Consider the following 20,955-nt stretch of genomic DNA (forward strand, 5'->3'; position numbering starts at 1 on the left):
GAAGTGCAAAGTGCGCCTACAAAGCGCCCATTGCGCACGTGCGCACGTGGCGGGCTCACAGGTGCGAGCACCTGCTCGCCCTGGGCTAAGGGGTCACCTGTCCTTTTATTTTTTTTGTGTTAACTCCATTAACACATCTTCATTAATAAGTAGAGAATACACATCGAGAATTTCCGATGTGGGACTATTCTCCTATGCACTTTATTAATGAATAACAAATGTTATTTTGGGTTGACTTTAAACATTAATTTCTCATTCACCCTTAATCGGTTTTGAGCAAATTAATAGTCTAAATCTATCTACGCGAATCGTAGATTTCAATTTTGAAGTCAATTACGACTTTCAACAATTGATGGCTTCCTTCCTCTAAATCGTTTTGGTCCATTTAAGGCCCCAATATCCAACATATAGTGGACCTGAAAAAGAAGAATATGGGTGTTGCTTTCTTTCCACTCCTAATCTAGTTCCTTAAATAGTCTTTCTTCTTTTTGCTTCACATGCTTATACAATTCCAGTGAATAGAATGATAACTAGCTTTGGAAATTATCTGAGAGGAACGCTGTGGAAAAAAAAGTGCTTTTGTGTCATTTCTTCCTAGGAGCACTAGTTATGCCTAAGACAATTCAGTTAGTGAAAACATATTCTACCTGTAAGATAACTATTTCTTGAGATTTACTTTCACGGATATCTTTTATTTTGAGACAATAACGTATTTCAGAAATTCAAAATTAAAAATTTTCTAAGACATTTTTGCTTAACTCTTAAGAATTTAGGTTTTTTTGTATAGAAATACAAGATTGTTTATATTATTCATTGTGACATCTTTTGACCACGTTTATCATGAATGATTGCATCAGATGACAACATCATAGGCAATGATGATAATGAGTGGTTGCTTGGCTTGAAAGGCGGCGATGGTTCCCTTGAACAAGTTCTTTTGAACATTGAATCTGTTCAATCTCGAATTGTGACGTTGAAGACTCAGCTCAACAATGTAATGGGCAGAGATGTAAGAGCTCGATCAGATGTCAATTTATTTCTGGGAGATCCACCCGTGAGTTTTCTGCAAAATGTTACTGGTGGAGGTACATTGTCAACTCGGTTGCCAGGTACACCACCACACCATGAATCTGAATGTGAGACGGAGGCGGTTATGCCTGTGAGTGAAGGCTCAAGCTATTGCTTGTTGTCTGCTGGTGATGTAACCCTCGATCAGCACCACAAGAGAGACTTGTGCAAAGACGTAAGAAGTCTGCTCTCTGCTCTTTGTATTTTTTGCTTCCTTGTGTGTTTTCAAACCTGTGCCAGATCAGCATGTTCGACTGGTTGAACTGGAACTGGCTAGAGGTCATCCGGCTAGAGGTCAAACTGGCCCAATTCTATTTATAGAAGCACTTCAACAGGAAAACTGGGAACCCACAGGGCTTCCAGTGTCCTACCCAATATTGTTTTAGAAAACTGTTGGTCATAGCTACTGCTCTGAAAATCATTTATTTATCAACCTGAGGAGAGGTTTAGTGCTTGGACCATGTTTATGTAATCAGAGTATTAGGAATAAACTAGGTATTAAAATGTCAATTATTCTTCTATTTATTGAATATATATTATCAAGAATATCTTTTGATTGGTTTCTATCTTGTGTGGGTGCAGAATGAAGAAGATGTGCTGATTGATAACCAAGTAGCTGAGGAAGAATATCAGAACTTTGAGAATGCCAGTCATGAAACTGATAAGCTTGAGGATATGGAAAAGTCAAACAGCGAGATCCATTCCGGCAACGAAAGTACTGCACCGATGGTGCCAGTGCGAGAAGCAAGTCAACCAGAAACTAATATTGAAACGCCATCGCAAACAGTTCTGAAGCCCTGCTACACCGGTAAAAGGAGAGGACGAAAGCCCAAGAAAAAAAAGAGGCAAGCCCGTTTGGTTGCTGCTCTGCCTCAACCAAAGAGTAAGAAGCTTCATGTATCTAGTTCTTCAAGGAGCAGCAGGGCTCATACTCGTGGTCCTTCCAAGACTGAGAAGCTTCTGGCTTCAAGCCCTAAACTCTGGAGGAGTGAGAGGCTTAAGCTGCGAAGATTGGCTGGCAAGAAGACATGAGTGTGTTGAGACATCAGGTCCCTTGAGGCTACGTGCCAAGACCGACTGGCAAAAAAAAACACAAGTTAGTGTTCGACTGTACATCCATTGACTCGACTGTACATTCATTAACTGAACAAAAGTTGTATGATACGACTACCCTTGGTTATTCCTGGGGTTCCATTCCCCAACAGTCTCGTGTCAGGTATCATACAGTCGTTTGTAGTTGTAACAATTGAATATGGTGGCAAGAGTCATTCCCACAATCCTGTAGGTCATTTTCTTTGATAGAGAGGGGCTATTAGTGATTTTTGCTATATTAACATGCAAAATAAAATATGCAGTGGAATTAAAACAAAGATGAGATAAGAACTTAGTTCTTTGATCCTCTGCATTATCAACTATCATTAAGTAAAATAATACCCAAATTCAGCTTCTTGTTTAAATTGTTGAAGGAAACATTCAAACAAGCCTAAACGCTATCCTCGAAAAATCTACACATAAAAATTCCACAACATGAGGTTTTAAATAAGAAGAGTCTGTTTCTTAAATCTTATTTCTTATTTATTACCTGTTACTTGATCCACAGCTATCTATATTCCAAGCTTTTCTTCTCTTTTCGCAAGTGTTCTCTTTTTGGTATCAGAACAAGGTTAGTTCTTTTCATGAACTATTTTGTTAAAATGTTGATATTATGCAAACTAAGCTAACAAAAGAATAAGTCTTACTTGACATCACAGGCAAACGACCTTATAAGTCCAAGCAAATGCTTGTGTGAGTCTAGCTTGGTAAGGAACTATCCTTTTTAACGATAATCAGTTTCAGGATCAATACTATCCTCTAGACGTTTAATCTTATGAGCAATTATGTTATCACCAAAAATACTCTACCCTACCGTGAGGCCATCCAAGCAACCGATCCCATAGAAACACCAGCAGTAGGCTTTGCCAAATCAAGTGATTATCAAGGAGGCACCTCTGTCCACAACATTACCTGAGGACTTAATCTCAAAATTACAAAACTTAATCCTTGTCAAAACTGAAAAACCTAAAGAGGTAAGAGGAAAATTAAGAGTCTTCCAAGACCCATATCAATTACTAAAATAGGAGCAAGCGAAGCTCAAGAAGTAATGGCGGAACAACGATAAGTAAGTCAAACCATAACTTCTGCCCCAACCCCTTTTTTTGAAGATCAAATATGAGAATACAGATAGAATCAACGAAAGCTGCATAATACTCGAAGAGCTGCACAACGCATCGGTAGGAGAATCACGGGAAGAGCTCCTCCGGTATATACACTTGAGCAACAGTTGGATCTACAAGTCCAACTTCAAGCATCCATGAATGAATGGGCCTCAATAGTTCCGGCGGAAGTACTTTACCATTCCAGAAGAGACGATGAGCATCATCGGGTCTATGTTCATAGATCAGAAGAACCATTATTGGTAATCAATTCTAACCAGGTAGACCGAAACTTTATACAAGAAGAAAGTTTTCATCGACTTCAAAGAAGCCGGATGTAGTACATTCATATTGGAATTCTCCTAGTAAGAATACAAACACTCCACCGACAAGAAGAAGGTGTTCTAGCACTAGTTATTTTCAGAGACAACCAGTGGATGGGTGATCAAGCTATATTGGCTATCATAGAAGTTGACTTAACACGAGGAAGTCAAATGATTTGTGTTATACCTGATATTATGATGACTATTAATGATTTCTTCAGGAATATACAGATATCCATCCTTATAAGGTGATATGACCAGTGGCGAAACGGAGAAACTAACCTACTAATTACAAGAGGCATGGTTAGATGACTATCTAATACCTCGAATGTTGGGTTTGCATATGAAGTTCAAGGCGTGGTGGATTATTTAACAAGTCATGGAGTACGAGTTCTACCAGGACATCGTTATCCAACAACACCACTACTTGAGTTAGATTGGGTTATACACCCAACTCAAATTTGCCTTTCGTCACAACCAATAGAGGTAAGCAGCGAAACCTTATAGATGGAAGAATATCTATCAGTTTTTCTAATTACACTGCAACAAGGGATCCTCCTCAAGACGAGAATGAGGAAAATGAACTTATTACTGTCCTTACGGAGAAGCATCCTGGCATTGATATATGTTTAGGATATGAAGATAATTACAACCTAATCACGACAACAGCAGATAAGGAAGAATTCCCTTTTATTCTAGTTCATAAACTAACTAATCATGTAGTGATGCTACAACAAAAATCATCAGGAGCTGCCGGTTTTGATTTAGCAGCTGACAGACCTACTGTCATAGAGCTCAGAGGGCGAACCCTAATTTCTACTGGGCTGAGCCTGAAAATTCCTTGGGGAACATATGGTCGCATAGCAACCCGATCAAGTGCAGCGTGGAACTTAGGCCTTGATGTAGGGGCCTGTGTTATTGATTCTGATTTTAGGGGTGAAATCAAGATAATGGTTTTTAACCACTCCGACCAACACATTATTATTACACAAGGGATGACAGTTGCTTAAATTATTTTTGAAAAAAATAATCCATTCCAATATTGTCTATGAAGTTCCACAACTGGTAGTAACTGCTAGAAGCTCAGGCGGCTTTGGCTCTACGGATGATGGTGCATCATCAAGTAATCCTGAACCACATTCAACAATGTATAAACCAAATTGGGACGTCCTTTTATCCAAAGAAAAGAAAATAATTTCTGCATTTGCTGAAGAGGAAACCCTCATCTGGCATCTACAGGAAGATCTAGGGATAAACTATGTTGGAGCTACAAGCCCAGGGGTCACTGTACTTCAGCCCATAGATTCTACCCTTGAGACTCTTATAGAGGAAGATGAGAATCCTACATAAGAAGATGATGAATTTTCTTATATCCAATATTTGGTAGCATTAAATACTCCTAAAGAAACCATCTGGGATGAATATGAAGACAATGAAAATCTCGTAAAAGACTGGATAAATCCTTTTTATACTCCCTATAAAGCACAACAATTAATCGCAGTTGGTCATGAAATGGAGTATCCTATACTAAAGTAGCTGGTTAATGCATTACCAGAACCAGTAGAACAACAAGTATACTCCACCAGCATAGTAGTATCACCATATCAACCACCCAATGATACAACAATGGGGCCACCTGGTTACCCACCAGTCCTCAAAGAACCAGGACCATCTCGGCCAATCCAACCAACCTTTCCAAAAGAAAGAACTAAATTCCATGGAGGCCTCAATAATGAAATGTGGAGTCTACCTCTGGCCCAACAACAAGGAGGGGCCATCTTTGTAATCCCTGAACAACTGGGGCTGTTCCATGACGCCTTCTCAAGATGGGAGTTGATTATTTTAAATCATGTTGCAACTCAAGGATTTATTGATCTAGCAGAAAAGATTGAATATATGGAGAATCTACTGGGTGAAATTGAAAAATTAGCCTGGATTCAGTGGAGGATGACCTATCCCACTGAATATGAGGCCCTTATCCAAGCTGCAGATGGAAGAAAAGGAACCCAAAACATTATTTCTCAAATGAGAAGGGTATTTTCTTCTGAAGACCCAACTCAGGGCTCCACAGTTATTCAAGATGAAGCATACAGAAACCTTGAAAAATTTTCCTGTGATAATGTCAAAAATATCGTTCAATATATGAATGATTATATGAAACTTGCCTAAAAAACTGGAAGACTTTATACAGGACCGGAATTATCCGAAAAATTTTGGTTTAAAATGCCAAGAGATCTTGGTGCCAGAATTAAGGCAGCCTTTGAGGAAAAATATTCAAGTCTCACAATAGGTGTCTTTCCAAGAGTCTTATTTGCTTATAAATTCCTGGAACAAGAATGCAAAGATGCTGCATTCAAAAGATCTTTAAAGGATCTTTGATTTTGCAGTCAAATTCCCATACCCGGATATTACAAAGGACAAGGACAGAAAAGGTATGGCCTTCGAAAAAGTAAAACTTACAAAGGGAAGCCGTATGATACTCATGCGCGGATTGAAAAACGAAAGCATCTCCTCAAAAACAAGAAGTGCATGTGCTACCTTTGTGGGCAAGAGGGACATTTTGCCAGAGAATGCCCAAATGACAAGCGAAGTACAAAGAGGATAGCAATGTTCGAGCAGTTAGATATCTCTGAAGACTGCGATATATTATCAGTCAAGGAAGGAGAAAATCAAAGTGATGCTATCTTCAGTATTTCAGAAGGAGAAGAGGATACAGGAGATCTACAAAGGTCAATTCAAACCCTTACTCTTTCTGAGCATTTATTTATGTTAGGACAAATTGACGGAGGATACAAACCACAAATTAAAGTTTTGATGAACAATATACATGGCAACATGAGTGGCAAACCAACAGTGATACTTTCCCTCCCCAACCTTTAAAATGCACCGGGTGCAAGAGGGAAACGTTAAAGAGGGCCAGGATTCATTGCCCTAAATGCCTTATAACCTCATGTAATCTTTGTGGACCATATTATTTTGGCAAATAGGTACCTGTTTTACCTGCTACTCCTGCTCCTTTCTTTCCTAATAAACTATTGCAGGAACAGTAGAAATATATTTCTTGGTGTGAAGTGGAAATAGAGAGGCTTCAAAAGGAAGTTTGTTATTATAAAAGTCTTTATGATCAACTTCTATTAGAAGGCGAGCTACGATCAGATTATGAAAATCTAACAAGACATGATATATCTAAGGAAGAAGTCACACACATGTTATTTTCTGAAAAGATAGAGAATATATCAGCAATTCATGAAGGCAAGTGCCCAAAACTTGTCAAAAATATGCTATATAATTTACAAGTGGAAATTGATATCCCAGACATTCCGAGATTCTCTTTAAAAGCCATATTGGACACTGGAGCAACCACTTGTTGCGTTGATCAACGCTCATTACCAAGTGAAGCGTTGGAAGAAAGCTCATTTATTGTCCATTTCAGTGGTATAAATTCCCAGCAAACAACAAAATTAAAGCTCCGGCCCGGAAGGATGACCATTGGAGATAATAATTTTCGAATCCCATACACATACAACTTTCTATGGTCCTTGGCGACAAAATTCAAATGATAATATGCTACAACTTTATTCGAGCAATGGATGGTGGGGTAAGAATTGAAGGAAATGTTGTTATCTTTTACAAGAATCTAACCACCATTAGTACCCTCCCCTCAGCCAATGCAACAGCAGCCATACAGGAGCTTGATCTCGAAGAAGAAGAATATTTACAAATCAAAGAGATCATATCTTACACTATTGGTGGATCCTCTCCAACTTTCATAGAGCAATTTGGTCCTTTATTAAAAGAATTGGAACAACAAGGGTTTATAGGAGAAAACCCTCTACAGCATTGGTCCAAAAGCAAGATTCTCTATTATCTTGATATAAAAAATCCTGATTTTATTATTGAGGATAGACCAATAAAACATCGGACTCCAAATCAGAAGACCTCATTCACGAACCATATTGAAGCTCTCCTCAAAATAAAGGTTATTAGACCCAGCAAAAGCCGCCATCGGACAACAACAATAATTGTCAATTCCGGCACAACAATTGACCTAGTTACAAGAAAGGAGGTCAAAGGAAAGGAATGTATGATCTTTAATTACAAATGTCTCAATGATTTAACAAATAAAGACCAATACAGTCTACCAAGGATAAATACAATTCTCCAAAAGGTCAGTTCAAGTTCTATTTATTCAAAGTTTGACCTCAAAAGTGGTTTTCATCAAATTGCTATGCACCCTGAATCCATTAAATGGACAACATTTTGGGTGTCTGATGAATTATTTGAATGGCTAGTAATGACATTTGGCCTCAAAAACGCACTTGCCATTTTTCAAAGAAAAATGGACAATTGCTTCAGAGGCACTAAAGAATTTGTTGCCGTATACATTGATGATATTCTTGTCTTCTCTAAGAATGAAGCAGAACACGCCAAACACTTAAAGATAATGCTTAGTATTTGTCAGCAACACGGGCTTATCCTAAGTCCCACAAAACTAAAGATTGCACTTCCGGAAATAGAATTCCTTGGTGCGATACTTGGCAACTGGAGGATAAAATTACAATTACATATCATCACCAAGATTACAGAATTCTAGGACGAAGACTTAATGATGAAGAAAGGCATGAGATCATGGTTAGGAATTTTAAATTATGCTCGAAATTATATTCCTAATCTTGGCAAATTACAAAGCCCTTTATATGCGAAGACCAGCCCAAAAGGTGATAAACGGATGAATTTCTAGGATTGGGCCTTGGTTAAAAAAAAATAAAAGAAATAGTCAGAAACCTCCCTAACTAGAGATACCTCTTGAAGACTGCTTTATTATTCTTGAAACAGATGGATGTCTCGAGGGATGGGGTGGGGTTTGCAAATGGGAAAACTGCAAGTTTGACCCAAAATCTTCAGAAAGGGTCTATGCTTATGCAAGTGGCAAGTCCCCCCCCTAAATAAACCAATGACGCTGAAATATACGTAGTTATGAATACTTTGGAGGCCTTGAAAATATATTATCTTGATAAATGGGAGTTACTTATTAGAATTGACTATCAGGCAATAATTAGTTTTTTTCGAAAAAATAGCTTCAAATAAACCTTCTAGAATCAGATGGCTGGCCTTCACCGATTATATAATCGGAACAGACGTTCCTATTCATTTCGAACATATTGACGAAAAGGACAATCAACTTGCTGATGCATTATCTTGACTAATTACTTGTCTTACTATTTCAGAATGGCCAATGCAAATTCTCAGTGGACTGGAGTTGGTCCTAATGGCACTGGAGGAAGTTCAACAACACCCTAGCAAGGAAGCAAAAACAGAGCTTCTAAAGACACTCCATCACTTTTGTACCTAGCTGAGCAGTACCAAAGACTACTCCAAAGGCAATACCCTATATCCCTGGATGATGATAACAAAATCAGGGATGAGCTACACTGACTACAACAACAAGCCGCAGTACAAGCAACAAATGCTTTACAACAGCTATGAATCTTGCACTCCCTTAAACTACGAGAGTGCCATTCAATTAGTACCAAGGATAATTGGTGGTCAGGATGGCTCTCTATCACAAGACAGGTGGACCACTAGTTGGAACTATCAGCAGACTTACTCAATGATGCCGAACGATGAATGAATAATTTCAGAGTATAAGCGTTGAGTCACGGGATGAATCTTATCACATCCTTTACTTTATGTAAAATCATTACTTTATGTCCAGTCTACGTGTACTGTAAAATAAAGTAGCTATAATTTTATGTGTGTGTTGTAAAGTAAAGTAAGGAATCTTATCTTGCTTTACTAAAAGGTGCTAAGATAAGCATCTTTGACCAGTAAAGAAGACACCTCGTGATATCCGTCTTTAATTAGATAAGAAGGCATCTTGATGATGGGGCCCAATGAGCACCCGGTTCTCTTTCTTGTCTATTTAAGATCCTTATCTTTGCAAGACATTCAAGTGCGCCTTACTAAAATCATTAATGTTTGAGGTTTTAAATAAGAAGAGTCTATTTCTTAAATATGTAAATTCTTATCTAACATGTGTATTTACTTGGTTTACTCCTTGTAACGCCCAAAAATTCTCAAATTAATTTTAGAAATATTCTATGATTTTTCTGAAATTTTAGGATATTTTTATGAAATTTTTGGAGTAGCAGAAGTAGCAAAAATAAATAAAAACGTAAAACAGCTTAAGTGGGAACCGAACCCGAGACCTAGCGAACACTACGACTTATAGATAGCTTTAGTAACCATGTGGCCCCAGTAGGGGTGTGCTGAAAGAAGAGAAGAACCATAATATTTATGATTGAGTTGGAGTGAAATTAATCACTTAATATAAATAGGAGATTTAAGTGGGGATAGATTATTTTGATCGATAGTTTTCTCTCCCTCAAACCCTCACCCGCCGACCCCTCTCCCTTCCTCACCTCTCGGCGCCCAAGTCCAAGGAAAAACCTAGGGTTCCATCCCTAGGACCATAGGAGTACCTTCCGGCAACAACTCCGGCATGAGAACGCTCCTCTCCAAGAGAAGAGCACGTAGACGCGAGGAGATCGACGAAGGGATCTTCTCCATCAGAAATCTAGCGATCAGATCGTAAGGAAAACTAGCGCAGGATGTAAGAAACCTCTCACCTGCAGTATAAGTAGCTATTCGTGTGTTTTATGCATTAGTTTAGTAGTATGCAGATTTTCAGTACGTAGGGTGTGTTCTAGTGCACACAAAGTGCTTGATAAAATGTTTAGCTCAGTAAAATGCTACAGTAGGCATTTTAATAGTTCAGTAAATGTAGTAGAAGCATTTAAAATAGCATATTTAGTCTTGCTACAACTTATATGGGACTACGGTCCAATGGGTGGGCTCCCACAGTCGCATCTAGGTTCAGATAACCTAGCTCTAGGTTCAGATAACCTTGAAATAGCAAGATAAGATAATTCAATTATAAAACAGTATTTTACTTTTATCAGTGGCACTGTACTGGACTTCAGTTGTCCTTGGGTTGGGCTCTCATAGTCGTCCCTAGGTTTAGATAACCTAGTAAACCCTACTAGATTCGGGACTTGCTACCTCGGGTCTAGTTAGGGATGCGCACATAGCAAGTACAGTTGCCGGGCCCATCAGCAGCATGATTAGTATTTTTATCTATTTATGATAAATAATTTTTCAAAGCTTCACAATTTAGTAATGTGATTACAGTTCAGAATTTGTATCAGCTTAGCATTAGTTTAGTTAACTATTGTATCATTTTAGTTCTATCTTATTGACACTAGAAGATATTGTCATGATCAGCTTTCGATTTCTATGTTTTGTATGATAGTATGCCATTCCATGCTCTAACATGTTCAGTACATATTTCAAATAACATGTTTTAAAAGCATAAATTGCATCGTATGCATGTTTTGTGAGGTAGATGATTTCTTACTAAGCTCCCAAGCTTACAGATACTTCTTTTCCTTATACTGCAGATAAAGGTAAAGGAAGGATGGATTAGCGGAGGCTGGAGGACAATGCAATGAAGATGTGTGTGGATAGGAACTTGGAATAAAGATCTTTGGAGAAACTAGCAACTTAAGAACTTAGTATTTCTTGTAGTATTACTTTTCTGCACTTCTAGTTAATTAAGTGTCTTGAATTGCGATAGTTATGCTTAGATTACTGATTGTCATGATCTTAGTTAGCTAGCCATGAGTAATGATAGGTCTAGTAGCTTTGTTTTTGCTTATAGAGTTGATATATGTGATTTGAGCACGAAACAGTGCTGAAATCAGACTTCTGATACAAAATCAGAACCCCCAATCGATCAGCCGATCAATTGGAGGCTCCCCAATCGATCAGCCTATCGATTGGGCAACTCGTTCCGCGAACAGTAAGCTCCTGGATCGATCAGCCGATCGATCCGGTAGAGTTCTGTCGCGAACAGAGAGTTAATGGATCGATCAACCGATCGATCGGGGAATTAGCTCTCGCGAACAGAGAGCTTTGGAATCGATCACTGGATCGATTGGCAAGTTTGGATCGATCAGCCGATCGATCTAGAATTACCCTGTGCACAGTAGCAATCTGAATCGATTAGTGGATCGATCAGACCACTCCAATCGATCCAACGATCGATTGGGAGGCCTGATAACAGCTGGAGACCCCTCATTTCAACCCTTGATCATATGTGAAGCCTAGATTACCTCCGTTAGCATAGGAACAACATTCAAGATGTAGTTTAAACATGAATTTTCAGATCTTATAGCAATTAGCAAAGGAAATTGTATTAGTTAGTAAAATTTTTAATTAACTCAGTTTTCCGCACACTAAGAATAGTTAGCAACAGTATAATGTAACCCTCGGCCTTACAGGTTAGTTAGTAGGAGGCAGGACGTTACAGAGTGGTATCAGAGCAAGTTCCATACTTCCTCACACACACATCAGCATTGAACCTTCAGCTTCCAAGTAATAATACCTCTCACTTTATTTATTCTTTGTTTGCTTTCATGTTTATAGATACTAGAGTTTGTTCATATATGATAACAGTAGTTATATACCTATGATTGTATTAGTTATGTATGTCCTCTATTTCTCTAGAAAATGGTACGAGGACGCCCAGCTAGAAAGGCACCAGCTACTGAGCCCTAGCATGAGGCAGGCAGCTCAGTGCCTCCTCCAGACCTTGTAGCAGTAGTGGCTCAGTTACAGAAACAACTAGCTGAACAGCAACAGGAGATAACCACCCTAAGGGCTAATCAACAGAACACTCCCACTGTCACTCCAGAACCGAATTTAGCAACCCCAGTAGTGATAGAGGTTCCACCAGTCTAACCTGCAGCACCAGTAGCCCCAGCAGCAGGGGTAAAGAGAGAAGCCTATCTGATCCAGTGGAAGAAAATCAAGCCAGAGAATTTCTCAGGCATCAGTGAACCATGGGATGCCCAAGCCTGGTTCAAAACACTGGAGAGTACGATGGAGCTTCTGGACTGGCTAGAACATGAGAAAGTGAAGTGCGTCTCTTTCTGCCTGACAGGGGATGCACGTATGTGGTGGGAGCGAATTAAAGCGAAGCGTCCCGTGAACCAGATGACATGGGCTGACTTCGAGAGAGAATTCTTTGAGGAGTTCTTTCACATGCGGGTCACAAATCGCCACTACGACGAGTTTACTGAATTTCGCCAAGGCAATCTTTCAGTTGAGGAGGCCGTGAAGAAATTCAACAGATTGGCTCGTCTATGCCCTGAATTAGTCAGGACTGAAAGAGAACGAGTCCGGTTGATGCTCAAAATGCTAAGGCCGGAAATAGCAATGAATGTGGCTAGCAGTGTTCATAGGCCGCAAACCACAGAAGAATTGATAAGTAGTGCTCTGACCACCGAACACTACCAGAACAGCATCAAGCAGCAGAAACAAGCTATCTCAGAGTCTAAAGGTCAAGGAGGCTTAGGTACTCAGAAACAACAGGGCCACAACTCTAACTGGAAAGGGAACTCCAGTAACAAACGAAAGTCAGGGAGTTACCCAAAAGGGGGACCAGCCAGCAAACAACCTAGTTATCCCAAGTGTGCTACTTGTGGGAAATTCCACCCTGGAGTTTGTCGCAAGGGCACACGAGGATGCTTTGAATGTTGCCAGGAAGGACATATGGCTAAACAATGTCCAAACAAGACCAGCCTCCCTCCACCACAGTCGATCCAGTACAGAGTTAACCCAGCACAGTTACATCAGATGCAGGCTGCTTTAGATGGTCCCCACATTAGTCAGGGCAGACTAGAAGCCCCCTCAGCCACGACGAACGCGAGGATCTACTCACTCACCAGAGAGGACGTGGCGAATGCCTCGACAGTTGTTACAAGTCAGATTAGTATTTTACAACAAAGTGCAACTGTCTTATTCGATACTGGGGCAACCCATTCATATATATCCAGGGCATTTGCCGAAAGGTTAGCAATACCTCCAGATGTACTCAGTGGCCAATTTCTGACGACACTACCGTCAGGAGAAATTATGGCATCCACGCACTGGCTCTGAGCAGTACCAGTCATCATAGCAGACAGAGAGCTTTTTGGTGATATGATAGTGCTAGATATGACTGACTACGACATCATCTTAGGAATGGACTTTCTGATCAAGTACGGTGCCTCTATAGAGTGCCGTAAACAGAGAGTTGTATTCCAACCTGAAGCAGGAGTACAATTTGGGTACACCGGAGAACCAAAGAGAAAGGCTAAGAAGTTTCTCTCAGCTCTGAAAGCACAGAAATTATTGGATTCAGGATGTATGGGGTTCTTAGCGCATGTAGTCAATACCAGTCAGAACAGGGACCAAAAGCTAGAAGAGGTCCGAGTTGTATGTGACTACCCAACAGTTTTCCCTGAGGAGTTACCATGCCTAGCACCAGACAGGGAAATTGAATTTGGGATAGAACTCGTCCCCGGTACAAATCCCATCTCCAAAGCACCCTATCGCATGGCTCCAGCAGAACTGAAGGAACTTCAGGAGCAACTACAGGAGCTGCTTGACAAGGGCTTCATACGCTCTATTCACTCACCATGGGGAGCACCTGTATTGTTCGTGAAGAAAAAGGACGGGAGCATGCGCCTGTGTATAGACTACCGAGCACTAAACCAAGTCACGATTAAGAACAGGTATCCTCTTCCCAGGATAGATGACCTGTTCGATCAGTTAAAGGGAGCAACAATGTTCTCTAAAATAGACCTCAGATCGGGATATCACCAAGTGAGAGTTAAAGAATGTAATATACCAAAGACCGCTTTCAGGACCAGATACGGACATTATGAGTTCGTAGTCATGCCCTTTGGCGTGACGAATGCTCCAACTACTTTCATTGACCTCATGAACAGAGTATTCAGGGAATGCTTAGATAAGTTTGTCATCGTGTTCATCAACGACATTCTTATTTATTCCAAAACTCAGGAAGGACATGCGGAGCATCTGAAGATAGTACTACAGATCCTCCAGCAGAACCAGCTATACGCCAAGTTCACGAAATGTGAATTTTGGCTTGATCAGGTATCCTTTCTGGGTCACATCATCTCCAAGGATGGTATTATGGTAGACCCCAGTAAGATAGAAGCTGTGAGTAACTGGAAAAGACCTAAGAATGCCAGCGAAATCAGGAGCTTTTTGGGACTAGCAGGCTATTACAGAAAATTTGTAGAGGACTTCTCCAGGATAGCCTCCCTACTGACAGCTCTCACCAGGAAGAACAGAAATTTTAGTGGACAGAGGACTATGAGAATAGTTTCACGGAGCTCAAAAGAAGATTGACCAGTGCTCCCATTCTGACTCTGCCAGAAAACACAGACAGCTTTGATATTTACAGTGACGCCTCTAAATTGGGACTAGGAGCAGTACTGATGCAAGAAGGTAAGGTGATCGCCTATGCCTCCAGACAACTCAAGGACTATGAGAGGAACTACCCTACTCATGACCTTGAGCTTGCAGCAGTTGTATTCGCCCTCAAAATTTAGAGACACTATTTGTATGGAGCTCAGTGCAGAGTATATACAGATCATCAGAGTCTGAAGTACTTTTTCACTCAGAAAGATCTGAATATGCGACAGCGCAGATGGCTCGAGCTGGTCAAAGACTACGACATAGACATCCTCCACCATCCAGGAAAGGCCAATAAGGTGGTAGACGCACTTAGCAGGAAGTCCAGCACTACCTTATTATCCCTATCAGCTATGTCACCACCCCTATAAAAGGAGATTGCAAATTTCAGACTCGAGCTCATAGTTGGACAACTCTCTGCTATGACATTAGCCTCTACCCTACTTGGTGACATCCAGACAGCTCAGGATCAGGACCCTGAAACTCAGAAAATCAAGCAAGGGTTAGCAGAATCAGAAAGTGAAGAGTTCAGAGTATCCGATAGTGGGGTATTATATTTTGGTGACAGACTATATGTTCCGGATTAGGAGGAACTACGGAGGAAAATCCTAGATGAGGCTCATAGGACTCCTTATGCGATGCATCCTGGCTCCACCAAAATGTACCAAGACCTAAAGAAACGTTTTTGGTGGCCTGGGATGAAGAGAGACATCGCCAGGTATGTTAGTACCTGTCTGACCTGCCAGAGGGTCAAAGCAGAACACCAGAGACCAGGAGGAGTTCTGTAGCCTATTCAGATTCCAGAATGGAAGTGGGAGGATATTTCCATGGATTTCATAGTGGGATTACCCAGAACCACGAATGGTTTTGATGCCATCTGGGTAATAGTCGACAGATTGACTAAATCAGCCCACTTCTTAGCTATCAGGATATCCTACTCCATGGAGCAGCTAGCCCAGTTGTATCTCAAGGAAATTGTCAGACTGTATGGAGTCCCACGAACCATCATATCAGACAGGGACAATATATTCACATCACACTTCTGGGAGTGTGTACAGTCAGCATTGGGCACCAAGTTAAAGTTTAGCACAACCTTCCATCCTCAGACAGATGGTCAAACGGAGCGAGTAAATCAGGTACTCGAGGATATGCTCCGAGCATGTGCCCTAAACTTCAAAGGAAGTTGGTGCAAATATCTGAGTTTAGCAGAATTTGCATACAACAATAGCTATCAGGCCACTATCGGTATGGCACCTTATGAGGCTCTCTATGGGCGGAGGTGTAGATCTCCAATCTGCTGGTATGAGAGTGGTGAACAGAAAGAGCTAGGACTTCAGACAGATCTAGTAGCAGATACCACAGCAGCTATACAGCAGATCCGCCAGAGGATAGAGATAGCTCAGAGCCGCCAGAAAAGCTATGCTGATACACGGCGCAGGCCCTTAGAGTTTTCAGTTGGGGATACAGTATTTCTCAGAGTAGCTCCCATGAAGGGAGTGATGCGTTTTGGGAAGAAGGGCAAACTGAGTCCTAGATATGTGGGACCATACCTTATCACTAGAAGAGTAGGCCAGGTAGCATATGAGTTAGAGCTACCTCAGGAGATGTCAGCTATCCATAATGTATTTCATGTCTCTATGCTGAAGAAGCATATCCCAGATGCTACCCAGGTGATTGAGCCCCAGTCGGTACAAGTCCGCGAAGACCTCAGCTATGACAGTCGGCCTATTCAGATAATAAACCGAGTAGTTAAGAAATTACGGAATAAGGAAGTACCATTAGTAAAAGTTATTTGGCAAAGTCACACAGCAGAAAAGGCAACTTGGGAGACAGAAGCCAGTATGAGACAGAAGTACCCAAAATTATTCTAAGTTCGAGGACGAACTTTTTATAAGGTATGGGGGATTGTAACGCCCAAAAATTCTCAAATTAATTTTAGAAATATTCTATGATTTTTTTGTATTTTAGGATACTTTTATGGAATTTTTGGAGTAGCAGAAGTAGCAAAAATAAATAAAAACGTAAAACAGCTTAAGCGGGAATCGAACCCGAGACCTAGCGAACCCTACGACTTATAGATAGCTTTAGTAATCATGTGGCCCCAGCAGGGGTGTGCTGAAAGAAGAGAAGAACAATAATATTTATGATTGAGTTGGAGTGAAATTAATCACTTAATATAAATAGGAGATTTAAGTGGGGATGGATTATTTTGATCGATAGTTTTCTCTCCCTCAAACCCTCACCCGTCGACCCCTCTCCCTTCCTCACCTCTCGGCGCCCAAGTCCAAAGGAAGAACCTAGGGTTCCATCCCTAGGGCCATAGGAGTACCTTCCGGCAACAACTCCGGCACGAGAACTCTCCTCTCCGAGAGAAGAGCACGTAGACGCGAGGAGATCGACGAAGGGATCTTCTCCATTAGAAATCTAGCGATCAGATCGTACGGAAAACTAGCGCAGGATGTAAGAAACCCCTCACCTACAGTATAAGTAGCTATTCGTGTGTTTTATGCATTAGTTTAGTAGTATGAAGATTTTCAGTACGTAGGGTGTGTTCTAGTGCACACAAACTGCTTGATAAAATGTTTAGCTCAGTAAAATGCTACAGTAGGCATTTTAATAATTCAGTACATGCAGTAGAAGCATTTAAAATAGCATATTTAGTCTTGCTACAGCTTATATGGGACTACGGTCCAATGGGTGGGCTCCCACAGTCGCATCTAGGTTCAGATAACCTAGCTCTAGATTCAGATAACCTTGAAATAGCAAGATAAGATAATTCAGTTATAAAACAGTATTTTACTTTTATCAGTAGCACTGTACTGGACTTCAGTTGTCCTTGGGTTGGGCTCCCATAGTCGTCTCTAGGTTTAGATAACCTAGTAAACCCTACTAGATTCGGGACTTGCTACCTCGGGTCTAGTTAGGGATGCGCGCATAGCAAGTACAGTTGCCGGACCCATCAGCAACATGATTAGTATTCTTATCTATTTATGATAAATAGTTTTTCAAAACTTCACAATTTAGTAATGTGATTAAAGTTCAGAATTTGTATCAGCTTAGCATTATTTTAGTTAACTATTGTATCATTTTAGTTCTATCTTGTTGACACTAGAAGATATTGTCATGATCAGCTTTCGATTTCTATGTTTTGTATGATAGTATGCCTTGCCATGCTCTAACATGTTCAGTACATATTTCAAATAGCATGTTTTAAAAGAATAAATTGCATCGTATGCATGTTTTGTGAGGTAGATGGTTTCTTACTAAGCTCCCAAGCTTATAGATACTTCTTTTCCTTATACTGCAGATAAAGGTAAAGGAAGGATGGATTAGCAGAGGCTGGAGGACAATGCAATGAAGATGTGTGTGGATAGGAACTTGGAATAAAGATCTTTGGAGAAACTAGCAACTTAAGAACTTAGTATTTCTTGTAGTGTTACTTTTCTGCACTTCTAGTTAATTAAGTGTCTTGAATTGCGATAGTTATGTTTAGATTACTGATTGTCATGATCTTAGTTAGCTAGCCATGAGTAATGATAGGTCTAGTGGCTTTGTTTTTGCTTATAGAGTTGACATATGTGATTTGAGCATGAAACAATGCTGAATTCAAACTTCTGATACGAAATCAGAAACCCCAATCGATCAGCCGATCGATTGGAGGCTCCCCAATCGATCAGCCGATCGATTGGGCAACTCGTTCCGTGAATAGTAAGCTCCTGGATCGATCAGCCGATCGATCCGGTAGAGTTCTGTCGCGAACAGAGAGTTAATGGATCGATCAACCGATCGATCGGGGAATTAACTCTCGTGAACAGAGAGCTTTGGAATCGATCATTGGATCGATTGGCAAGTTTGGATCGATCAGCCGATCGATCCTGTAATGCTTGAAAATTCTTAGAATTTCTTTAGAAATATTCTATGATTTTTCTGGAATTTTAGGATATTTTTACTGAATTTTTAGAGTAGCGGAAGTAGCAAAAACAAATAGAAAACGAAAACGGCCAAAGCGGGAATTGAACCCGAGACCTATGGTTTACGGATAATTCTAGTAACCAGTTGAACCCAGCAGGGCCGTGCTGAAAGGAAACGGAAACAATTAAATTTATATTATAGTTGGGCGGAATTAACCACTTAATATAAATAGGGAATTAATAGGTGAAGAGTTATTTGAACGTAACTTTTCCTCTCCCTCAAACCCTCACCACCGCCGCCCACCTCCCTTCCTCTTTCTCTCTTGGCGCACCAAGCCTAGGGCCCAGGGACATCTTCCGGCAGCAACTCCGACACAAGGACGTTCCCCCCCGCGAGAGGAACGTGTTGGCGCAAGAAGACTATCGAAAGGATTGTCTTCACCGGAAACCTAGCGACTAGAACCGTAAGGAAACTAGTGTACGAGGTAAGAAACCCCTCACCTGTAGTATAAGTAGCTTCCGTGTGGATTTTATGTTTTAGTTTAGCAGTACATAGACTTTCGACACAAGGGATGTGAATTAGCGCACACCAAGTGTTCGATTAAATTGTTTATCGCAGTAAAATGCAACTTAGGCATTTTAGTAGCTTGGATAAATGCAATAGAAGCATTTTTACCGATTATTTAGTAGTCTTGCTTCAGCTTTTACCGGACTAGATGTCCAATGGGTGGGGTCCCACAGTCGCCTCTAGGTTTAGATAACCTAGTTCTGGGTTTAGACAACCTAGTAAGATCAAGATCAATATTTATTAGCTAGTGTTCAGTATTTTACCTTTCAGTGGCACTGTACAGGATTAGATATCCATTGGGCCGGGCTCCCATAGTCGGTCCCTAGGTTTAGATAACCTAGTAAACCTTACTAAATTCGGGACTTGCAACCCCGGGTCTAGTTAAGGATGCGCACATAGCATGTACAGTTGCCGGGCCCATTAGCAGTATGATTATGTATTTTGATCTAGTACGTTATTAGCTTTTCAAAACTCACAAAGGTTAGTTAAGTTAGTTGAGTTTGAATTCAGCTCCAGTTTAAATCAGTTCATGTTCAGTTCAGCTTTTCCTTTATTGATGCATATGATTGTTTATGATTAGCTTTGTATTCCATGCTTTAGCGTTCATATTCAGTGATTTCAGTATACCATGTTTTAGCAAGTTCAGCATCTGTTTAATAGCATGTTTTTAAAAGCATAAATGCATCGTGTGCATGTTTTTGTGAGGTAGATGGTTTCTTACTAAGCGAAAGCTTATAGATACTTCTTTTCCTTATACTGCAGATAAAGGTAAAGGAAAGATGGACTAGCGGAGGCTGGAGGTCAATGCCATGATGAAGATGTGTGTGGAAGGAACCTGGAGTAGAGATCTTGGAGAAACTAGCAAACTAACACTTGAGATTTATATCATCTTGAATTCCGCATTTTTAGTTGTTTTAATGCATGAATTATGAAAGACCTGTCTAGATTGTTAGTAACCATGCTTAGAATGTCATTTAAATGTTGTTAGAACGTTTGGTATGAGGTTTAGAATTGTTGTAGGTGATTTTGGCACGAACAAGTGCTGAAATCAGACCTTTTGTCGAAATCAGAAACTCGGATCGATTCGAGGGTCTCCAATCGATCAACTGATCGACTGGGCAATTCGGATCGCGAACAGCAGGCGTCTGGATCGATCAGCCGATCGATCCAGCCATTTCTATCGTGAACAGAAGGCCCTGGGATCGATCACTGGATCGATTGACCAACCTGGATCGATCAGTCGATCGATCCAGATTATTGCCCGAGCACGGTAGCGTGCTGGATCGATCACTGGATCGATCCAACCTATGTCCCGCATACAGTAGCCGGCTGGATCGATCACTGGATCGATCCGACTATTCCAATCGATCCGTGGATCGATTGGGAAGTCTGGTATCAGCGGGGAAGTGTCTAAGTTCAGTTCCTTGGCCATGGGGAAGGTAAAACATGTTATGAGTAGTCAGTTTACCTCCCTTAGCATGTATAGAACCAAGAAATGTCAGTAGTTAGTAAAATTTTAACTAGTACAGCTTCCGCATTTAGATTTAGTAATGGTCAGGGAATAG

At 40.6% G+C, this 20,955-nt stretch overlaps 1 protein-coding gene across 4 annotated transcripts in view; it reads left to right on the forward strand.

Annotated features, from left to right (window-relative positions):
• The window catches only part of LOC121969931, a 29,311-nt gene extending 26,966 nt beyond the window's left edge, over nt 1–2,345 (forward strand). For all 4 annotated transcript variants that reach the window (XM_042520256.1, XM_042520255.1, XM_042520254.1 and 1 more), the window contains 2 exons: nt 858–1,243; nt 1,651–2,345. In XM_042520256.1, coding sequence (XP_042376190.1) covers nt 858–1,243; nt 1,651–2,100 — 836 coding nt within the window. In that variant the 3' untranslated portion in view covers nt 2,101–2,345. The remainder of the gene's footprint in view (nt 1–857; nt 1,244–1,650) is intronic.
• The last annotated feature ends 18,610 nt before the right edge of the window (nt 2,346–20,955 follow it).

Source organism: Zingiber officinale, chromosome 4A (assembly GCF_018446385.1).
Source record: "Zingiber officinale cultivar Zhangliang chromosome 4A, Zo_v1.1, whole genome shotgun sequence".
Lineage (NCBI taxonomy): Eukaryota > Viridiplantae > Streptophyta > Magnoliopsida > Zingiberales > Zingiberaceae > Zingiber > Zingiber officinale.